This window comes from Lissotriton vulgaris, chromosome 4_1 (assembly GCF_964263255.1).
Source record: "Lissotriton vulgaris chromosome 4_1, aLisVul1.2, whole genome shotgun sequence".
Classification (NCBI taxonomy): Eukaryota; Metazoa; Chordata; class Amphibia; order Caudata; family Salamandridae; genus Lissotriton; species Lissotriton vulgaris.
The window spans coordinates 549,557,550-549,579,379 of NC_141691.1; the positions used below are offsets into that span (position 1 = coordinate 549,557,550).

The window sequence follows — 21,830 nt, forward strand, 5'->3', positions numbered from 1 at the left end:
CCAAGTGTCTCGGCCCGCACCGGAACCCAAAAACCAGACTAAAAGTCTAGGCATCTGGTTGCACCACTCCCTTAGTTTTGAGCATCACGCGACAAAACTATCATCCACCTGCTACGGCCTGCTGAGGATGCTTCGCAAGATACTCCCTCTTCTTCCATTCCAGGCAAGGAGAGTTATGATTCAGGCTCTTATACTTTCTCGTCTGGATTACGGGAATGCCTTCTACCTAGGAGCCCCCCAATTCACAATCTCCAATCTCCAGAACTGTGCAGCTCGTCTGCTTCTCGAAATCCCTCATTGCCAATCTGCAAAACCTATGTTAAGGAGCCTTCATTTGCTACCTGTCGTGGAGAGAATCCAATTTAAGACCATGAGTATCACGCACATGGCCTACTGGGGACAGGAGCCAACAATCAGTCGGTCCATGATCACTCCATACCAGCCAAGCAGAACTTTCTGTTCCTCTTCCCTCTCTCTCGAGACACTCCCAAAAATAAAGAGAGTTAGATGTGGTTCGTGTTTTTTGACCAGGGTGGATTATCATATCACTGTTGGCGTCGTATGCGAAACTGAGTACTGAATATGGAACTTACTGAGGATTAAATGTATTGCACTGAACTTGTCTGGAGCCTGACACGGCTAATTCGAGCAAGATTGCAAACTTTGGATACCTCACAGAGAATCTTAATTTGACAAGGATATCAGTATAAGAAGCGAATATTGGAGGATCACTCGTAGACATGCTAGGACGTGGAATAGAATTTTCCACGTTAGCCCTGATGAAGCCGGCTGGGGTGAAACACGTTGGCTGTGTTGATCAAGAATAAAGAAGATTTTTCTATGAAGACAAGTCTCCTTAATAATCTGTGTGATTTGTGCGCATACTGTATGCTATTTATTATGTGCCTCTTTGAGCGATTGTATTGTATAGTTTAAATTTAGGTCCTAGGGCAGTGGAATTACAAAGGAGGGCACAAGCTAGACTGTCAAGTGAATTTACACCCAGTGATAAAAGAGCAAGTGCGGCTGTAATTGTTTTCCCTCACTGCCTTTGCTGTTTTCTATCTTAGATGTGGCGAACGCTCTTTTTCCTTCAACTCCGCCAATCTTTGGAACACTCTCCCTCCTTACATACCTAAGGAATCCAACCTGTTGCCCTTCCGTAAACTGCTCAAAACTTGGTTCTTCCAAAATTCCATCTAAGCCTGGTCTCTCCCTGCACGCGTCCGATCCCCAGCGCTGGGATGCCTTAGGGTAGGCATTGCGCTATATAAATGATATTTTCATTTAATTTAATTATTATGCTAATTTTTTATTTTTTTTATTTTTATTTTTATTTTTTTTTAAATATATTTTTATTGCAGGAATTAGTAAATCATTACAAAATCTACCAGCATTATAACACAAGCAATATCAGCGAACTACAACCCTCTGTCCCCGCACCGTAAGTTCCGTACACAGCCATCCGGCCCACAACCCTGGGGTCGGGCGGCGAAAGTCAATGGGGGCTCAGAAGGATGTCAGAGCTGGTCCGGATGATCCACTGTCCGTCATCTGCTTTTCCAAACAAGCCTATAAACCCAAAAGAAAAACCCCCACCCTCAAAATACTACTAACCAAAGAAAATCCCACCCAACCCCGCCATCAGCGCCTGAGAACAACCGCAACAGGATCTGCTATGGAACCCACGGGGAAAGCAACAGGACTAATAGTGCAAATGTTTTAATGGGACTCGGGGCGAGTCGCTTCTTCACCTTCAGAGTCGCTGGGGGCGCAATAATCCCTGAGGGCCTGCACTAACATTTCCCACTCCAACGCTGCCTCCTGCGCCTTCTCATTACGCTGCCTCCAAGCCAGTTGGTATCTCAGTGTGCTCTCCCCCGCCGCCCACTTCAAGAGCTCGCTGTGCCATCGACTTCCTGTCGGACCAACTCGTGCCTTCCAGTTCCTGGTTACCTCTCGCTTAGCAAGAAGGAGCCCTAGGTCGATAAATTTGCTGGAGATTTTATTCTTGGGGGTATGAGGGAACCAGTGTAGGAGTCCCACCGCCACATCAAATGATAGGGATCTTCCCGTCACCTCCTCCAGGGTCTTCCCCACTTCCACCCAGTAGGATGATAATCCCGGGCAAGCCCATAACATGTGGAGGAGGTCCGCCTCCTGAGCTGGGCACCTAGGGCAATCCGCCGAATTCGTGGCAAAATATCGCTTAATTTTCACTGGGGTCAGATATGCTCTATGGAGAACGTAATAGTGGACCAGCTGAAAACGGGCGTGGCGTGTGCCCTTCCAGGCTCGCCGCACCAACTGGGACCAGGTCGTTTCCGGGATCTCCCTGCCAATGTCCTCCTCCCAGCGGTTTCTCAAAGTAGTGAGAGGAGCCAACCCCTCGTTGATCAATCTACCGTAAAGGCAAGTGACCGCCTTCACCGTACCCGCAGACATCATCACGTATTGGCACACCGGAGATAAGGCGGGTTCCTCCTGCCCGCTCTTCCAGTGTGCCTGGATCGCTCGGACAATGGCCGAGTGCACCACGGGGGATCTCGAAGCGGTCGATAAGATCCTGGAAGGGCAAGAGCGCCCCGTCCTCATACAGATCCCCAACTAGCTGTAAGCCGGCGTCCTCCCAGGCCGCCAATCGTGACCAATCGCCTCCATGGGGGAGGGCCGTCAGCATCCCCAAAGGTATTTCGGGCGCATACGGTGTTCTCAGATGGCCTCGGGCGTGAGCCCGATTCCAACATAGGCGGACGGTCCGCTCCTCCATCGACAAATCCCGCAGGGCCAATCGTTGTCGCAGCGCTATGAAGGAGAGAACATGCCTGGCCATGCCCGTCCCCCGTCTGTCTTCCGGGCCCCGGAATTCCCGGGCGATCTCCTGGGTGAAGGTCTGGAGCTGCGCCTCCAGATAATACTTTTCAAAGTCTGGCACCGCAAGCCCCCCCTCATCTTTCGGCCTCATCAGGGTCTTGAGGGCCACCCGACGGCGGCCCGAGCCCCAGAGGAATCCGACCACCATAGATCGTAATAGTCGAAACGTGGCCGGTGGGACCCAGATCGGTAGTGTCCGGAAATAATATAAGAGCCTGGGAAGCGCCACCATTTTAAGCAGAGCGATCCGTCCCGCCACCGAGAGCGGCAGCGTGGCCCAGAAGTCCATGCAGCCTCGAAGTGCTCGAGTGCTGCGGGCAATGTTCCCATCCAGGAGGTCGGATGGGTCGTGATAAACAAATACCCCCAGGTACTTAAAGCAGTCGGGTTCCCATCTAATCTCCCTACTTAGAGTAGGGGCGGGGGCACCCTTACGAACCGGGAAAAGACAGGTCTTGGACCAATTCACCCGGAGGCCCGAAACCTCCCCAAACTCCGTGAGCGCCGTCGCCGCTCCATGTAGGGCGTCGAGCGGGTCCTCTAGGAAGAGCAACAGATCGTCAGCATACAGCGAAACGTAGTGCGGGCCCGAAGGCGTCCACAGGCCCATATAGTGGGCTCCCGATCGAAGATGCAGCGCGAGTGGTTCCACCGCCAGCGCAAAGAGAAGTGGGGACAACGAACACCCCTGCCTCGTGCCTCGTTCTACCGGATATTGCAAGGAAATCAGTGGTCCCGCCCGGACCCTGGCTGATGCGGAGGCATAGAGAACCGCGGTCCATCTGATGAAGCCCTCCCCGAGGCCGAATCTCCGCAGCACCGTGCAAAGGTAGTCCCACTCCAGGCTATCAAAAGCCTTCTCTAGGTCCACCGATAAAACAACCGGGGACGGGGCATCCACAAACGGTTCCCCTAGCAAACGGAACAACCTGCGAATGTTCATAGTCGTGTTACGCCTTGGGATAAAACCCGCTTGGTCCTCATGCACCAGGGAACTCATGTGTCCCAGCAGCCTCGAGGCCAAGATACTGCTCAGTATTTTATAGTCCACCGTCAGCATCGATAAGGGACGGTAAGACCCCGGGTCTGACGAGTCCCTTCCTGGTTTGAGGAGAGGAACCACCAACGCCTCACACATCGAGCTCGGGAGCCGCCCCAGCCTCTTCGCCTCTCTGTAGACCACCAATAACCTAGGGGCTAGGAGGTCAGCATAAGCTGCATAAAACTCCACGGGCAGGCCGTCCAGGCCCGGGGTCTTATTTCTCGCCATCCGTTTAATGGCACCGCGGATCTCCCCCAATTCTATGTCGGACCCCAGGGCTTTCGCCACTTCGCGCTCCACTGTTTGGAGCTCCAGTGGGCGTAGATAGTTATCGAGCCGGTCAGGGTCTCGGGCGGAGCGACTGCGGTACAAACTTTCGTAATAGTGCCGGAAGCAGCTGAGAATCTCCGGTTGAGTGTATACCTCGATTCCGTCCGCCCTACGCATACTTGTCGTCAATGAGGACTGACGCGTAGGGTTGGCCAGCCATGCCAGCAACGCGCTCGATCTGTCGCCCTCCGCGATGGACCGGACCGTGTAGGCCTTGTAGTAAAAACAGCGAAGCCGTTCGACCTCCGCCGCCACCTTCTCCCTCGCCTCCGCCATGTGTACCTGTAATTCCGGGCGCCCGGGGCGGCGAATTTCCAGCTCGCGGAGTTTCCGGTCCGCTGCATCTAGGTCAGCTAGGATAACTCGCCTCATGCCCACCTTTTTAGAGATGCAGTAACCCCTCACCACTACCTTAAAAGCGTCCCACTCTAACGCTCTTGTACTCGCGGTGCCGCCGTTGGACGCAAAATATTCCGATACCTTATCCCCCAGGTCCGCCCTGAAGACACTGTCCTCAAGAATCTCGGGTCGTAACTTCCAGGTGGGCACCGCCGGCGCCCCGGGGAGCCAGCGAAGGTCCAGCAGGAGGGGGTTATGGTCTGAAATGGTTCTGGACAAGTACTCAGATCGGACCGCTGCCGAAACCAGTTCGGGCGAGCCAAGAAATCCATCCAGTCTGACATGCAACTCATGTAGGCTCGAGAAGAATGAATAATCCCTAGATGTGGGGTGGTGCGCCCTCCAGATATCCGTCAGACCCCAGTGGGTCTGCCAATCCTTACGACCCTTAGCCGTGCGACGAACCGGAGAATCGGGAAGGGGTGGATGTGAGCGGTCAGTGTCTACGTCCACTACTGAGTTGAAATCTCCCCCGAGCAAAAGGGGCCCGGAGAAGAAGTGGGCCAACGAGCCCGATAACCTGGAAAGGAAGGCAGTCTGATCTATATTAGGAGCGTACACACAGCAAACGCTCAAGTCCCTCCCTCCTAAAGTACCCGAGATGGCCACGTAACGCCCCTCTGGATCTATCACTGTTTTTGTGACCTGGAAGGGGACCCCAGCTCTAACCCATATTAGCGCCCCCCTGGCATAAGCGGAGTACGATGTGTAGAAGACCTGCCCCCTCCATCTACGCTGTAGCGCCGCCCCTTCCGCCTTGTTCAGATGAGTTTCCTGCAGCAGCGCCATTTGCACTCCCCTACGCACTAAATAAGCGTGGACTTTGTGGCGCCTGGACATAGTATGAAGCCCCCTCACATTCCAAGTAACACATTTCAAGTTAGCAACATCAGCCATTGTCCCATATTGTTCTCGCACAGTCTCCCCATCCGGGTCCCCACAAGAAAAGTACATCATTCATCCCAGCACTGATGGCGGCCATTTTCCCCAACCAAAGCCAAACAACCCAAGAACGAACCAAACCCCCACCCACCCTCCCCAGAACAGGACCCAAACAGCACCATCCAGATCCCATCCAAACCTTGCCCTCCAACAACCCAATAACCCCTACTAATCCTGCGGTCGCCACCGTAGGAAGGCCTTAAGGGCCAGGTGCGGGCCGGGTGGAGGCAGTGGGCCCTCGACGCTCAGGCTACCAGGACTAAAACAAGCCCATAACTGTACCAAAGGCCCTCGGGGCAAAAAACAGGGGCACCCCACCCTCCCCGCCCTCGTTGTCAGCATCAATTGACGGCAACCGCCTCCCCCCTGCCGGGCCCCCTCCCAAAATGAGATAGCTCACCCCGTTACCCCTGTCCATCCAGAAGGTCTTCCACCGACTTCGGTGTGATCACCGGTGTATGGGCGCTATCAGTCACTGAGTCCTCGGAGTCCGATGGTGCCCCCTCGTCACCCGGGTCCGCTTCCTCTTCAATGGCATCGTCCCGTGCGCCAGACAACTCAGATAACACCTCCAGCACTCCCCTCCGCTCCGTCGACGTCTCTGCAGTTGAGGGCCCCCCTGAGCGGCCGCGGCGATTCCTAAGCCTCCTGGATCGCCGTCTCTGTTCCGGCTCCTCCGCCTGTTGGGATGAGGAGCCGAAGCCATCTTTCCCTGCTCTGTAAAGCTCGAGCCAGGCACAGACATCCTCCGGGGTGTCGAAGAATTGAGTTTTGTCATCGACAATGATGCGGAGCCTAGCAGGATAGAGTAGCGAGTACTGGATGCCCTCGCTCCTGAGCTCGCGCTTGACCGCCAGGAAGGAGAACCGCCTGCGTTGAGTTTCGTAGGTGTAATCCGGGAAGATGTTTACCTGACTGTTCGCCACTTTGAATGGACCATTATGCCTGGCGGCATTGAGGATTAAGTCTCTGTCCCGAAAGTGTAATAACCGCGCCACAACTGGTCTTGGGGCACGTCCCTGCTGCGGTGGCCGCGCCGGGACTCTGTGGGCACGCTCCAAGGTGTAGAAGGAGGATAGCCCCTCCGGGGCCACCGTGTCACGGAGCCAGGCCTCCAAGTACGCCACCATGTCGCCATCCTCGATCTTTTCCGGAAGGCCCACCACACGGATGTTGTTCCTCCTGTTGCGGCCTTCCGCATCTTCCGCTCTCTGCTCTAGGGTCGCAATCCGGGATAAGGCATCCTTCATAGTCGCAGCCAAGGTTCGCTGCGCCGGCTCCAAGGTTTTCACCGAGCTCTCCACTTCCTTGACCCGGTCCGAAAGTTTGCCGTGGTCCGCTCTAAGGAGACCAAGGCTCGTCGCCACCTGGGCAATGTACTGTTGGAGGGCCGATCGCGTGGTCGCTATCGCCTCCAGGACGCGGTCGAACTGCTGTTGCATCGATGCACCACCAGAACTCTTTGGGTCCCCATGTTCCTCTTTGTCCTGGGTCTCCGAGTCTGAGGCGGTTGGGGTAGTCCCCTTGGCTCCTCTAGGTTTCCCCATGTCGCCGGGGGCACTCCGTGATGGTCCAGGAGCAGGCGTCTCCGGGTGCAGATGCCGACCACGACCCTCCCGGCTACCGGACCTCAAGTCGAGTATCGGAGACCTCCTTCTCCAGGGCCTGTGGGAACTTCTCCGCTTCGGCTCGCGCCACCACCACGGCGTCCGAGGGCACCGATAAGGGGGCGGAGACACCCGCCGCCAGGTCGGGCAGGCCCGCACAGCCGCTAAAGTCCCGGGGTGAGGGTCACCAACTCCACCGGACGATTTGTGGCGCCAGAGTGACGCGCCTCCCATGGAAGTGGACTGGCCAGGAAAATGTAGCTAGGTGCGGTGTCGCGAGTGGGGCCACCGCCTGGTTCACCAGACGTCCGCTCACGGGATCCACTATAACGTGGGCATCCGCCCAGTCACCCAACAGAGTGCATTCTCGTTGAAGAAAGTCCGATCTGACCGACATCTAGTGCACAAATCAGCAGGGGATGGCAAAGCCGGGGGCGAAACGCCGCTGGCGACGCTCCTCCAGTTCAATGGATCCGACTAGGGGGACAATGAAGTCCGGGCGCCATGTTGGGTCGCACTCCGCAACTCCGCAAACTTCGGTTTTACGCCGGATCACCACTCGTCCGAGCCACACCAAGGGCCCTGGCAGGTCGTCGTCGGTCCGTTCAGCAGAATGCGGGGTCCGGGGTGCCCCGCAGCCTCCGATTTACAGGATAATCACGGGCTCAGTCCCGGAGCCGAGCTCTCAGGCGACCATCGCCATCGGCGCCCAAGCCACGCCCCCAATTATTATGCTAATATGATTTAATTGTCTAAACAGTCTCGGGCCCACTGAGTGGGAGATGAGGATCCCAAGGGTCAATGGTTTAGTGCATTCTGGGATTTGCCATGTTTTGAATGCTTCATTGAACTAACACACTTTATAGAAATGATTTGTAAAATAAAAGCCTAGGTCTGAATGCAAGCTCTTCAGCAGGTATTTGATGATGTGGCTACCTAAGGTGACCCACATCTGCCTTAGAGGGATGCACGTATTTATTTTTGCATAAGTATGATTTTAGCAAAGAGGCTAAAGGTTCAATCGGCAAACAAAGCAGGCAAAGATCGTATGGTCATGAATACAGTTTTCTCTTGATCAGTACAAGTAATTTCTCCCAGGAGAAGCCAAAGAGTGAATGAAGCTTCAGTGCATCATCAGACCATCATTCGTTTGTCAAATTCTAATTTCTATCTTTAAAAAGACACTCTGCATGGTGCTTGCGAAGTGCAGAATTACTCTTTGAAATGCATTAAGTGACACCAGATATAGACCAATAGTTCCATGCAGTCTGTTCATAACACATGGGAACAGCATTGTCTGAATTTTTCCTTATCTTTCTTGGGTGTTCTCACATCACATGTCTATGTAGGCATTTTTTTAAATGTGATCTAAAAACTGCTCCTACATCCACTTTTAATGGTTTCTCACTGCTCATGCCTTGAACTCCCTACATTCTTTTATGGTGTAGAACAGTACTGCTTTTTTACATTTCCTTTGCACAGGTATCTTTTGAAATAATTCACCTTTTTTGCCACTCCTGCTGGGAAGGGTGTTATGTAAATATTTCAGCATTTCGGGATTAACACAAATCTTATTTTTATGCAATCTCCCCCTAAGTCTTCCATATTGTGCTCTCTAGTTCTGGGAACGCAGCTCTAGTAAAAATGGATGTTCCCATGCTGTGCAATTATCCATTCTAATTATCAGTACATGCCGGGATGCATGCTGTTTTGACTTTGTAATACTGTGACTCCAGAATCTGATTGGGACCAGGCAACAGACATAGTAACTCTGTTGTAGTCCCATTACCTCCTAATCCATCTTCCTCTCATAGTCCTCATGCATGCTTTATCTCCATTCATGCAGAACCTAATTACCAAACTTGACTTTTTTTCCCCAATTTCAAGATAGCCCCCGTACCCCTGAGTACAAGTACCTCACTTCCTTGGAAGGACTTCTATTTATTTTTTCTGCAGCCGATTGCGATCTTGGCTTCAGGGTGTGTATTCGTCTTTTTAATTTTCTCTTTGTTTTTACTCTGACCTGATTTAGTTGTTTATGCCATGTTTTTTGTAATCGTGCCCGTATGCTGGGCATTCGGGATCACAGAGGACGTCTGTGATGAGCTGTGCAACCTTTGGCGTTCTCGGGGATGTCATGATAATTTTTTCACTTGAGGTTGAGGTTTTGTTTGTGTCTTTTCCCCACGGTTACTATGCTTGTTGCCACTATGACAATGGCTATGGGGCACTCGTGCGGCTTCAGTATGGGCTCCTTTTTTTATTGGAATCAGAAGGCCAGCGGTGTCTGCCTGATTCTAAGATGGCGCCTCCAGGGTTCTTGTTTCAGTTGATGAACACAGTGAGGATGGCGTTGTCTGAGCTGCGGGCTAGCTTATTTGGAAGGGTTCTGCGTCTGCCGATTTCAATCCTGTGATTGAGGTTCCCTCATTGGTCTGTTTCCCTTGCTCTTTGCTGGTTTCAGTGCGTCTGGAGTCTGGTGGCATCTTCTGCTTGTGTCTTGGGCTGTATCAACTGGGCATTTAATGAGTGATTTGGAGGACACCCCTGTGGTGGCTGGGCCATCTTCGGGGGGTTTGGTGACCCCTGACCTCCAAGCCATTATTGCTGCAGCTGTGGAAGCTGCTGTTTGTGCTTGTGAGGGGGCTCCTCCAGCCAAGGTTTCTAGAATGGATCCTTTATTTGAGGGTGGTGATGATGATGATGATGATGTTAAGGGCTGTTCTGTGCAGGGCACAGACCTGGCTGAAGTAATTCCACATGTGTGAGAGAATTTAGGCTTTGCAGCTGCTGCTTAGTTCTAGAGGAAGACTTCTTTTTGCAATATCAGCCATCTGAGCAGTACTCTTTACCCTTACACGCCTCCATTCGCCGTGTGCTTGCTAAGAAGTGGAAGAATGTGGAGAAGCAGTTTTTCCCCCGTTTTCTGCTGAAACTTTACCGCTTGGATAACTGTGGGGAGGAGTTTCTGTTCTCAGTAAACATTCTTACCATTATGGCTGGGTTATCAGCTTAAGGGGGCGGTAGTGTTTAAGGATGCTTTGCCTTCTGATGCTATGGACCGGAAGGTGGAAGGGGCTGTGTAGCGTTCCTCTGCGGCTTCGAACTTTGATGTCTGTGCCAATGCCTACTCCACTTAGGCTAATCAGTCCCTCCTTAAGGACTTCAATTCCTTGGCCGAGTGTTAGAAGTTGCAGATTGTTTCAGTTTTGTTGGCTTTGATGGAGCAACAGGTGCGATTCCTCTCAGATGTCACCATTGACTATCTCTGTGCTTCAGATGCAGCTTCCAGCACAGCGATTGCAGCCCATCGCAGCATTTAGATGTGGTCGTGGAAGCCCAATGCTTGGAGAAGCAGCCCTTTTGAAGATGCCTTTTGCAAAGTCTAACGTTTTTGCCAGCGGCTTGGAGGAAATGATTAAGAAATCTGCAGAGAATAGAAAGCTGGTTACTCCTTTTCATCCAGTTTCCAAAGGAAGGAGTTTTGGGTTCAAGCGGGCCTTACCCGCTGGGGTGAAGCCCCGCACAATGAGCTCTTTCGAGGCAGGGGTTGTGGCCAAGGCACCCCTCATGCTGACAAATCCTGGTACTCAGCTGTCACATCTTTTTCTGCCCCTTCCAAGGCATGACTGCTCCAGATTCCGTCTTGTGGGGACGGTGGGGACGGAGGGGCGAATTCAGAAGGTGGCCATTGTTCCCATCCGTCCTGGAGAGATGTTCCATGGTTGTTCCCTGCTTTTTCTGGTCCAGAAAGCATCCACAGCGTTTCGCCCTGTACTGGACCTATCCGGGGGTCAATCGGCATATCCCTCATGTTTCCTTCACAATGATGTCTTCTGCTGATTCTGCCGCTCTTGAGGAAGGGCGATTTCCTGACTTTCATTGATCTCCTTAATGCATACCTCTATGTCCAGGTGCATCCTTCTCAGTAGTAGTTGCTCCGGTTTGCTGTATACAAGGAAATAGGTACCCCCTGTTTACTTTTAGGTCCAAGAGGAGGGGGAATTAACAATAATTGTGAAACTAACCTCTTATCTGACCTATTTCATTAAGACTTTGGCAATTGCTCAAAACTACATTTCCCCATAAACACAGTCTTATCACATAGAATTTTTCTTATGATTTTATTCTTTATCAAAACACTTTTTATATAGAGTATTTATATTTTTTGATGCTCATAAAAAACATTTACAAATATTCACAAATTCATATACTAGTGGGTTTTCAGTCCATTCTGTGTCAGTTCGGTCACCCATGGCTGGATTTGTTGGCCACCGAGAAGAATGCCCTTTCTTACCAAATTTTGTTGTCTGATTTTTTTCTCAAGGGCTTAGGCAGCGGATGCTATGGCTATTTCCTGGCCAGGGAGACTTCTTTATTGTTTCCCATTCATCCCTCGTCTCCCTTGGGTGATTCAGAAGGTGGTGCAGGATCAGGCAGATATTCTGTTGTTTGCCCCAGCTTGGTTGAGGTGCCCTTTGGTCCCTTGTCTTCACCGTCCGTCTGTCTGTCAGACCCCATTGGGTGTTGTTGTTCCATCCATACCCCCTGCGTCAGCCGCTTCTTCCGCTGGATACTCTTTGTAGGTTGAGGCTGGTTGAGGCTGGTGGTTTGGCACTTGAGAGGCAGTATCTCTTAGAGCATGGTTGCTCTGTGGATGTTGCTGTATTGATCTGACAGACACGGCGGGCATCTACCCTTGAGGCTTATGAGCACCATTGGGGGACTTTTTCCATCTGGTGTAAGGATAAGGCTTGTCTTCTTCTCTTGTGGTCCTACGGCTGTTTTGGAGTTCTTTCAGGACTGTTTTCAGCTCAGTCTGGCTGTTTTCACTCTCAGTAGTCAGTGGGCTGCTGTTCAGGCTTTTCGAGGGGATGATGTTTTGTCTGTTGCCCTTCTGGTGACTCGTTTGCTCTAGAGGTGTTCTTTTAGGTGACCAGTAGTGCATTCCCCGGTGCCACTTGTGACTTACCTCTGGTTCTTCAGGATGATCCCTGGCAACCTTTAGGATCTGCGGACTTCACGTTTCTTTCTGCTAAAGTTAATTTTCTGATGGGCATTTCCTTGGGGAGATGTGTTGGGGAGATTAGGGCCTTGCTGTCCTTCCCTACCTTTGCCTCAGTTTTTTCCGGACATGGTAGTGCTTCGGCCTAGTCCGGCAGTTCTGCCTTAGGTGGTGTCTTCTTTTCATCTGTATTCTGATATTGTTTCGTCTACCTTTTATCCATCTCCTGTGTCTGACGAGGAGGTGCGTTTGCATTCCCTGGTTGTGCATTTTGCTAATTCCATTTATTTGCTGCACACTGCCCCTTCCACAAGTCTGATGTCTTGTTTGTCTCCCATGGTTTGGCGCGGTGGGGTTGCAAGCTGTCCCTCTGTACATTGTCTAGTTGTATTAAGTTGGCTAGTTTGCATTTCTATTCCTTGGTTGGGCAACCTGTTCCGGAGACCTTTCTGGGGAGATCTACTAGCTGTGTTTCTACCTCCTGAGAAGCCTTTAAGGGGCTTCCCTATGAGACATTTGTTTTACTGCCACTTGGGCTCTGCCCCACACAGTCACGACCCACTACCATTTGAAATTGGGTGGGGACATCCTCGCTCTGATTTTGGTGCTGCTGTCTTGAGTTCTGGGGATCTGCCTGCAGTGTAAGACTTGGGGTCCTTTGTGTCCTTGGTTCATTTAAATTCAACTGTTTTGTTTATTGTTGGTGAGGCTTGTTTCGAAATCAGTGTTTGCTTGTGTAAGTACTCCTCCATGAGGACTGTGAGAGGAAGATTGATGGGGAGGTAATGCCTGGTTACTTACCGATAAAATTAATTACTCCATGCCCATGTCTTCCTCGTCACAGTCCTGAGTTCCCCCGCCTCTCCCTGTGGTCCACTGATTTCTGTCTGTGCTTGATTATTTCAGGGAGTCGTTCTCAGGAAGTGGAGTACCTGTACTCAAGGGTACGGAAGCCATCTTGGATTGGGAAGAAAAAGTCAAGTTTGGTAATTAGGTTTGGCATGAATGGAGATAACACAGATGTGACGACTGTGCCTTGCTGCCACATCCTATGACTATTTCTTTGCTCACAGTTCCACCCTTCCTTCATTTTACACTTCACCCAGTTTGATGGTATTTAAACTGAAGTTTTACATACACCATTACTCAAAGGGAGGCTAAGGAATAAATAGGCATTGTGGCTTTACTCTTTTACCACCCCAAAATGCATTTCCTCAGCAGTGGGGCTAACTGATAAGCATGCATAAGGTTTGCTGGATTTTGTCTTTCTGTACCTCTGTATCCATCCATAAACCTGCTGTCTATGTAACCCTGCATGTGTGTGCTCTCACTAAAAGTGTACTATGCATGTCTGTGTTCTGTGTACGTGAGTGAGCTACTATGATGAGTTCATGTGTTCTCATAGGGGCCTGTATAACTTTTAATCTATGCACATGGATGACTACATTTCTGGTAGTCTGTTTGCATGGCTACCAGTCGTCTGTGTACAAGGCTCTCTGTCGGTGTGTGTGCATCGGTACCTGTATGTCTGATGGACTATTAGGATAGTGTCTACATGTTGCTTTGTGTGTGCACTAATGCCACTAAGGCTCTCATTCCGATGGGCTGTTAAAAATGGTTATCGGCTCCATCGAAATTATGATATCTGGGGAAATACAGTAGATCTTTTAATGTTCAGTTGAATATTTCAGCTGTTAAAAGTAAAAGGCCGCCTTGTAAAAGGAGCTGAATTCTCCGGGTAAAGACTTCCCATGTGGACTTTACCTAGAGAATTCAGCTGCTTTTACAAGGCAGTCCAAAAATGAGTACAGAATGAGGAGTTACCTCTGTAGAATCGAACCCTGAAATACCGGTTTTATTTTCTCCTGTTAATGCCTCATTTATTAGTGTACCCTCAGGGTCCAGGTCATAATAAACTGGATTTTCCTCACCCCCGGATCTCCCAGTACCCCTGGCCTTAAGTGTATTGCTCTGTGCGTGTCTGTTGTACTGCAGGCTAAGCACTTCTACTTATGATCTAGGTCAATGTGTGTCTTGAAGTTGTTGTCTAAGCACGTGCAGTATGTAAAACTATCATCCTTAGCAGTACTTGGTGTGAACTGTTACTACTAACTTTATGCATATAGCATTACATTAGAGCATAGGTCTCCTAAACTTGGGGTGTGCAGTAACAATAATGTTCTTTTACAGCTTATAAAACTTTAAAAAAACACTGATCTCTTTATGAAGTTTTAGAAAAACCAAATAACAGGGTAAAGCCTCTGCTCAGATAGGTTTATAGGAATTGGGAGGCTTGTTCTGAAAGGGAAAAACAAATGCTGAGTGGACCAAAAATAAAATGACCAATTACAAACTTCCATCCATCTTACCGCCAGAAATGGATCCCTAAATATGGTGTGAACCTCTGCCAAAAGAGCAGAGGTGAGAACTTCCTGTGACCTGGTGGCTGGCTATCAACCAAAGTATATGTAATTCCTACCCTGTTTCAGCTTCACAATGTGTTTTTTTTTCTAGCACACTATTTATTAGTACCTTTCTTAGACCTGTCAGCACCGAATTAACTGTTTTCTTCTTGCACTCAGGTTGAAAATGAGTACGGGAGCTACTTTCAATGTGATTATGATTATCTACGACATCTGCGGACGCTGTTCCGGTTCCACCTGGGGGAACGGGCAGTGCTGTTTACAACTGATGGCAACGGGGACCAGTACTTGAGATGTGGCTCTATTCTGGGCTTGTATGCGACTGTGGATTTTGGGCCAGGTGAGATTCTTTCTGAGCCTATTCAAATAATGTTTTTTATTTATTAGTAGAATGTAGGAGAAGAAAACTAATAGAAAGCTGTTATGCACTGCTGCAGTACGTTGTTAGAATATCTGCGAGGTGGTCATAGACACTAGTGCAGCACAACATTATTTGTGGCTGTTGTGTTGTATTAGGTTAAATGATAGACAAGTTTGAGATATTGTGCAGATTGAGAGATTTAGCCAAATATTACGCCGAGACGAAGTCCTGTTACACCATTTTCCAACACTAGACAGAGAAGGGCTGCAGAATATTAATGTTTATTATGTTAGGGCCACGCTACGCTAAAATAAAGTTCCAGTTTAATTTAAAAAGAAGAAAATTCACTTATTTTTAACAAATAGCTTCAGCGTTTAGACATAATTTGAGATCTACAAGAGCAAAAAATTGTCCCTGACCAATTTTGGAGACTAGAACTAGAAAAAAAGGTGTGTGGCTGTATGTTATCCTATTTATTGACTCTTGAAGCATTTGCGGCACCTGTGCTTTAGCTTAAGATGTTTAAAGCTGAAGCGCTGGTGCCAACATTGCTGCAAAAGTAAACTAATGGAAAAAAAATGTCGGAGGCATGCTTTTTTTCCCTATTTATTTACTTTTATTAGAATCGAGGCACCTAAAAGTAAAGAAATGGGGGGGGGGGAAGGCGTACACCGAGTTCGGTGAGCAGCAAATAAGAAAAGAACGGCACATCCGCCATTAAAAAGCGTTGGGGAAGAGCATGTTCTGCCTGCAACAGCAGGCAGGTGAAAGTGCTTTAAGAAAATAGTGCTCACAGACTGTAGAGTAACAACACATGTAACAGGGGCAGTCCTCGTGGGAGGTTACGACAGGAGTAAAAGAGGTACTAAGAAGGGACTACCAAGCCTATTTACAAATCAAAATCCACCATTTAGAAAGGACAGTAACAGGAACCAATTTCCTAAGCTAACAATATGCAACTTCACCTGAGATTCAGTAAATTGCCTAAGGTAACTGCCAGTGCTTCGAGAGAGTGGCTGGCCACAGAGCACAGCTTGATATGTTTCCTCTCTCCGAAATGAAAGATAATAAAATAGAGATCTTTATATTTGACCGGGAGCAGTTTTGTGCTGGTCCAGCAATGCTTGGCCTGCTTTACTAGGCAGCTTTCTTGCCCCTGGAACTAAGTCAAGAACCCTGGGGTCTGGTTTGACAACACAGCTTCATTTTAGATTCAGACTCAAACCATGTACCTTGTGCCTATTAACCCTACATACTCTGAAGAAGCTTCTAACATTGTGGATAAACATGGTCAGGTGTTGGGTGCCTTAATATTATCCTACCGTGCCTACTGCAGTGTCTCTTAATTCATTCCTTGGTCTGTTGGCCACTTAGATCAACAAGTTGCAGCTGACCTATGTGCTTTTCATGTTTAATCACATCTCATCTGCTTACAGTTTAGTGTTTTGGCTCCTAGCTCAGCAGTAAATTCATTCTGAGGGGCTGTGCTTAGTTAAAAAGGCATAATCATGGCACTGGTCCCAAACTGTTCTCTGACCGGCTTGCACCTAAAGTTCAGCTTACTTTTGGCGGCAAATGGAAGCTTACTGCACAATTTTAATCCTAACACTTTGAAAGACTTTCTGATCAAAATGAAGTACTTGAATTTGAAAACTACAAGAGTTTAGCTGAGCCTATGATTCCCTGTGAAGTGAGGTGAAGCACGCACAGGGCATGGCTTGTGTTTGAGGAGTCATGCACTCAGGATGATTGGAGTCAAATATCCTGTGCCTAATACACAATCATTTGAAAATTGTTCTTTTTTTTTTTTATAGCTAACCAGTGTAGATTTTTGAGTTTATCTGAGATGGAATCAAATTTGAGAGAGTTTAAAAATGGATATAGCGGCTGCATTTTGAACATGCTGCAGTCTTCATATATTTTTGGAAGACGTCACAATTAAAATAATCAACAACGTGAAAGATTAGAAAATCTTTTTCACTTTCATTTTATGTGTTCTAGAGAAAAACAGAAACATTCTGTGCAAAAAAACGCAACTAGAAAGGCAATTGTCGGAAAAGCTGGCCAATGAGAATCTAATCGCAAATCTGAGCCCCCGCAAAACTCAAACGTGCCTAACAGTCCCGCATCTTGCCTTCACCACTACCTAGGCTTCTCAGTCCCTTGTCTGAAAGTTTTGCATAGACAGCATGACTCCCTTATGAATAACCCAAACCAAGAGGGTGATGTTCCTCTGTGGACCGACTCTGTTTCAAAACGGAGATGGTCTTACATTACTTCTGAGGTATTGTAGGTAGAAAGTATTTTAGCAGCCTTGATGCTTTTATGAGTGTTCCACAACTGTACTTGCTCTGGTTACCGTTCTTGTTCACTCTTGATTCTCCTCAAGGCCTCCTTGGTTGATGAAACACTTTTCAATGCTTTCAGCTCCTTTCTCATGCATCATCTTGCATTCATTCTCATTATTTGCTGCAAACCCTTCCTCGTCCTTTTTGCATCTTTCAAACTTGATTTCAAATCCCATTTTATCTCAGAAAAACTAGCTAAATAGTACTGACTACTGGTTGTCTACACCTTCCTGGTTAACTTTAATACTCCAGATAAAGCAATAAGTCTCGCGGAAGGGAAATGGTGTGCATTTCTTCAATATATGAAGAAAGATGATTTCTATTGAGCGCTTTACATGGGCACCTGCTCCAATACACAAGGACACATTTATGGTTTTTTTAGGCACAGGGGGATTAAGTGGTTTGCCCTGAATTACAGGTTGTTGAGCCGATGGCAGACTCGAACCTGTTCCCCATCTCCAAAGTCCTCAGCTTTGACTGTATCCCCACATACTCGCCTCAGAAATGTTTTTGGAAATATGCACCAAATTTTACGCTAGAATTGATTAAATAAATGAGGCAAAAACATGCGAATTATGCAGTTCAATGCTGCTCATTTCTTGCCAATATCACGTATTCTTTTGCCATTTTTAAATACGTTATCGTTGTCGGGCAAAGGTTTCACATCATTAATCCGAAACATTTTCACTTTCCAGCAAAGTACGATGAGCTAGAAACTGTTAAAATCTGCAAATTATGCAGCTGATGATGATTTATGTGGCAAGTGCTTCAGATCTATAATGATACGGTAAAAGCTGTAGGCTCTCAATCGCATGGCCCTGTTTATGGGTTTGTTCTGCTGTTGGCCTGCTGCTCAAAACTTAAGAATTGCAAGCACACTAAGTATCTAACCTCAGGCACCAGAGTTGTGAATTGGTCTAGGAACTGTCTGAAAAATAAGAAAGAAAAAAAACATGATAACTGTTAGGTCATGTGATGATGATTGTGCTCGCAATATTTGGAAACAATGTGGCTGGCCTGAAACAAATCTTCCACCTTGGTATATAAAATAAAAAGTTGAGCAGAGTTGAACCAGTGAAGTTGTTTTAAAGCTTATGCAATGTTGAGTTAGGTAGGGGAACAAAGAGCTAAAAGAGAAAATAAAAGTTATGTTCTTGATACATATGTCACTGGTGAGTGAATTCTCGTCTAAAGTATTGTGCCCATCTCTGTAGAATGCATCTGAAATAGCTCGACTGTCCACAAAGGAGGAAGACCTTGTGGAAGAGAAAAGCGAAATGTCTTCTTCAGCCAACACATGCCAGGAGATGGAATTGCTTATTTAAAATTTCAAGTACTCGTAGCCTCATGGGTGCAAACTTCAGGGGTATAAACAATGTAGAAGAGCTGGATATATATTGCAATGTTTTTGCTCTTGTGTAAAATGTTACACCATGAGAGTGTACAGACTTACCAGTAACATAACTGCCTCTCTCACAAAAAGTGTGGTAAATGTAAATGTAAATTTAGTATACTTGTAAAGCGCACAGCTGCTCCAGCAAAGAGGCGTCCCGGCGCTGTATAACGCTGTGGAACCCTTCTTGGCTCTCCTTGTGAGATGCCCCTCCTGGGCACCCCCAAGGTGAAGCTAGGCATCCCAGTGTTGTTGGGGCCGTTGTGGAGATTAAGCAAGCTATTGGCCAGAGTTGCAGTGTGCGACCCATGATTAGAGTAGGCGCTGAGGCGAGAATTATCGAGCCCGCGGACATTGAGCCCAAGACCCTGCCGCGTTGGGACTTGAACCCTGGTGAATAGAACAGTTTTCCATCTTGAGTGCTGAGGCTCCATTGTGATTAAAACAAGCACTGCAGCGGAAACTAGAGAACAATCATATTGTAAGAGGGTTGACAGAGCTGGAAATGTGCTGTAACATAACCTATAGTACTACTTTGCAAAGGGGAATGAGCAAATTAACCAGCCTCAGCACTTACATTTGGTCAGTGTCTTTGGATTTGTACAACAGTAACAAGCATTTTTTAATTTGAAGAGTGCTGTTCATGCAATCGTTTGATTACCGGTATATTGTGAAAATTACAATGTTGTATCACTGAATGTTTGCATTCCTGATTGCAGGTTCCAATGTTACTGCATCCTTTATAACTCAGAGACACAGTGAACCCAAAGGGCCATTGGTAAGGATAATTATTTTAACAATCTAAAACATGATGCTCACACCATTTAAAGAATTTGCATAATCTTCAATTTGGGAAAAGGGCATTGTGGACATTTATTTGCCGATCATCAATAATTGTTTGGGGATGTTTGACCCCAAACCATGTCTGTGGTATTTGTTTATCGTGCATGGTGCATATTTACGTTCCAGATCATTATTTTGCGCAGTAGCTGATATTTCAGATGGAATGCATTTCTCCTCTCATCCCTGAACTTATTGGCACTCATTAATTTGTGTAACAGTGAAATAATTAATCTTGTTTGTTTAGCATAATCTTTATTATCAATATTTCCATCCGATCTGCTCCGAATATCAACCTTTTCCATGCACCTACAAGTTTCACACTCTGAACTGCCTAGTGACATGTTTCCCCACATCGCTGAAGCCGTGAGCTATGTTTGAACTGCTCCCAAAACAAAATAATAGAATTTCAGTTAGATAAAGCATTTACGTTCCGTGAGGGTAAGGGTTGTCAGAGGATGGAAAGACAATTCTCAAAGCATGCTGGTAGATGTAGTCATAGGTAGTCCTTATACATCGCTAAAAAGGAGTTTGCTTGCATTTCCAGACACAGCCCAGTGCTTGGAAACCTGTGACAAGTGTTTCATACTTTTGCAATCATAAGAAGAGTAAGGTTTTCATCAGGCAGCCTTTTCTTGCACTTGTAATGTTTATGGATAAGTTCCAAAACAGCTCCCAGGTGCAAAACCTTGGTAGCGTGGCACAAGCAGCAACGTTTTCCTCAGGATAAAATGCATGTAATGCATGTAAAGCAAAACCAAAGCAAAATAATAAGTATGAATTTACTTCCCCAAAAATAAATGTTATTATTAAAATGACACTACAATGAAGATAACCGAATGTAGAGGCTAAAACTGTACTTAAAGCTTTCCATTGGAAAGGATAGAGACCAAAAACCAATGTAAGTCAAGGGGGTGCTGTTAACTAGGACCTGAGTGCCCGCCGAGGTCAACCAGTGAATGAATGACGTTGGAAAGAAGCTGTTTGTTCACACTGGTCAAATATTAAGGAGGACTGGGACGATGCCAAACTACAGCTGACTGCCGATGGAGAGAAGTGTGTCCTGGTTAAAAGTTTTACCTTTGGACTTTGAAACTTTCCTGGAGGAGTAAAATCTTGAGCGAGGCAAGGCTAGAAGAGGTCAGATACCTCTTTTGCATGATGCCTTAAATTGCTTTGAACTTTGCAGCCAAGAGCTCCAAGTAGGGAAAACCTGGAAAATTTTGCCAGTGATGTTTTTTCTTTTTCATGCAGCTTTGACCTTCCAGAAATGAAACTGTTACAGCATTTAGGAATGGTTGTGCTACTTCTTTCTTTGGTGCTCAGGAAGTCTCCAAACTTTCATGGAGGCCTTTTGGAAAACAAGATCTTGGGTTCAAATTGTGTAAAGACTGCCCAGAATCCCTAGTCTGGTCCCTGCCAAAGTATCCATTTGCAGCTGGTTGTTGATGCCTCTTCCATGTGAAGGCAGCTTTTGTAAACCACCAGCTCTTCATCACGCCCCACTCAGAGTCTTTCTAATAGATAAACAGTCTCCATTGAACAGGGCCGTTACCTGTCGTGTCCTGACTTAAGGAAGACAGACACGATTCTTCATGTTTCAAGGAGCTTTATTATTTACATCCTTCCCTGTCCCTACTCTATCTGGCCCTTTCCTGCCTACGCTCCTCCTCTTCCCCTGGTGCCCGGCTAACTCCACCCACCCAGCTACTAGACTGCTGACTACATTACATCTCCCCCTTTCTTAACAAATGAACAAAACAATGAACTGGCTCAGATTTCTTCAATGAGTCTTTGTGGTCGTTTAATATCTCGGCGGGGTCGCAGAGACATGGTTCCAGTCTCAGTCGCAGAGTCTCCCGGAGGATCTCTTGTCTGACTCCCACTCTCTTGGTCAGACCGATCATGACCTTCACTGACCGACACTCTGGTCATCTTTGTGAGTGCTTCTCCCATGTCCGGAGTGCACTTCTTAAAGTGTGATATGTTCCTGGTGATTCGTCGATGATCGGACTCCGCCGTTATCATGGTGCCCTTCTGCTGGGTGACCAGTAAAGGTTCAGCTCTAAAACGACAATCAGTCTTTCTTTGTTGGTCTTGTTTGATAATGAAACGATCTCCTTCATGTAGAGACAGTGATCTGGCTCTCCTCCTTGTGTCTGCATATGATTTCATTTTGTCCTTGTTGCGACTGTCCGCCGCCATCACCTCTTGATGACTGCGGAGGGGCGACACCGCTCGCAGGGCTCCTTCCCAGGTCGGTATG

General features: G+C 47.7%; 1 protein-coding gene across 1 annotated transcript in view; it reads left to right on the top strand.

Moving 5' to 3' along the window:
- Nucleotides 1–21,830, top strand: part of GLB1 (galactosidase beta 1) — a 277,016-nt gene that overhangs the window by 61,360 nt on the left and 193,826 nt on the right. Inside the window, exons 6-7 of the mRNA XM_086964687.1 lie at nucleotides 14,782–14,962; nucleotides 19,444–19,502. Coding sequence (XP_086820813.1) covers nucleotides 14,782–14,962; nucleotides 19,444–19,502 — 240 coding nt within the window. The remainder of the gene's footprint in view (nucleotides 1–14,781; nucleotides 14,963–19,443; nucleotides 19,503–21,830) is intronic.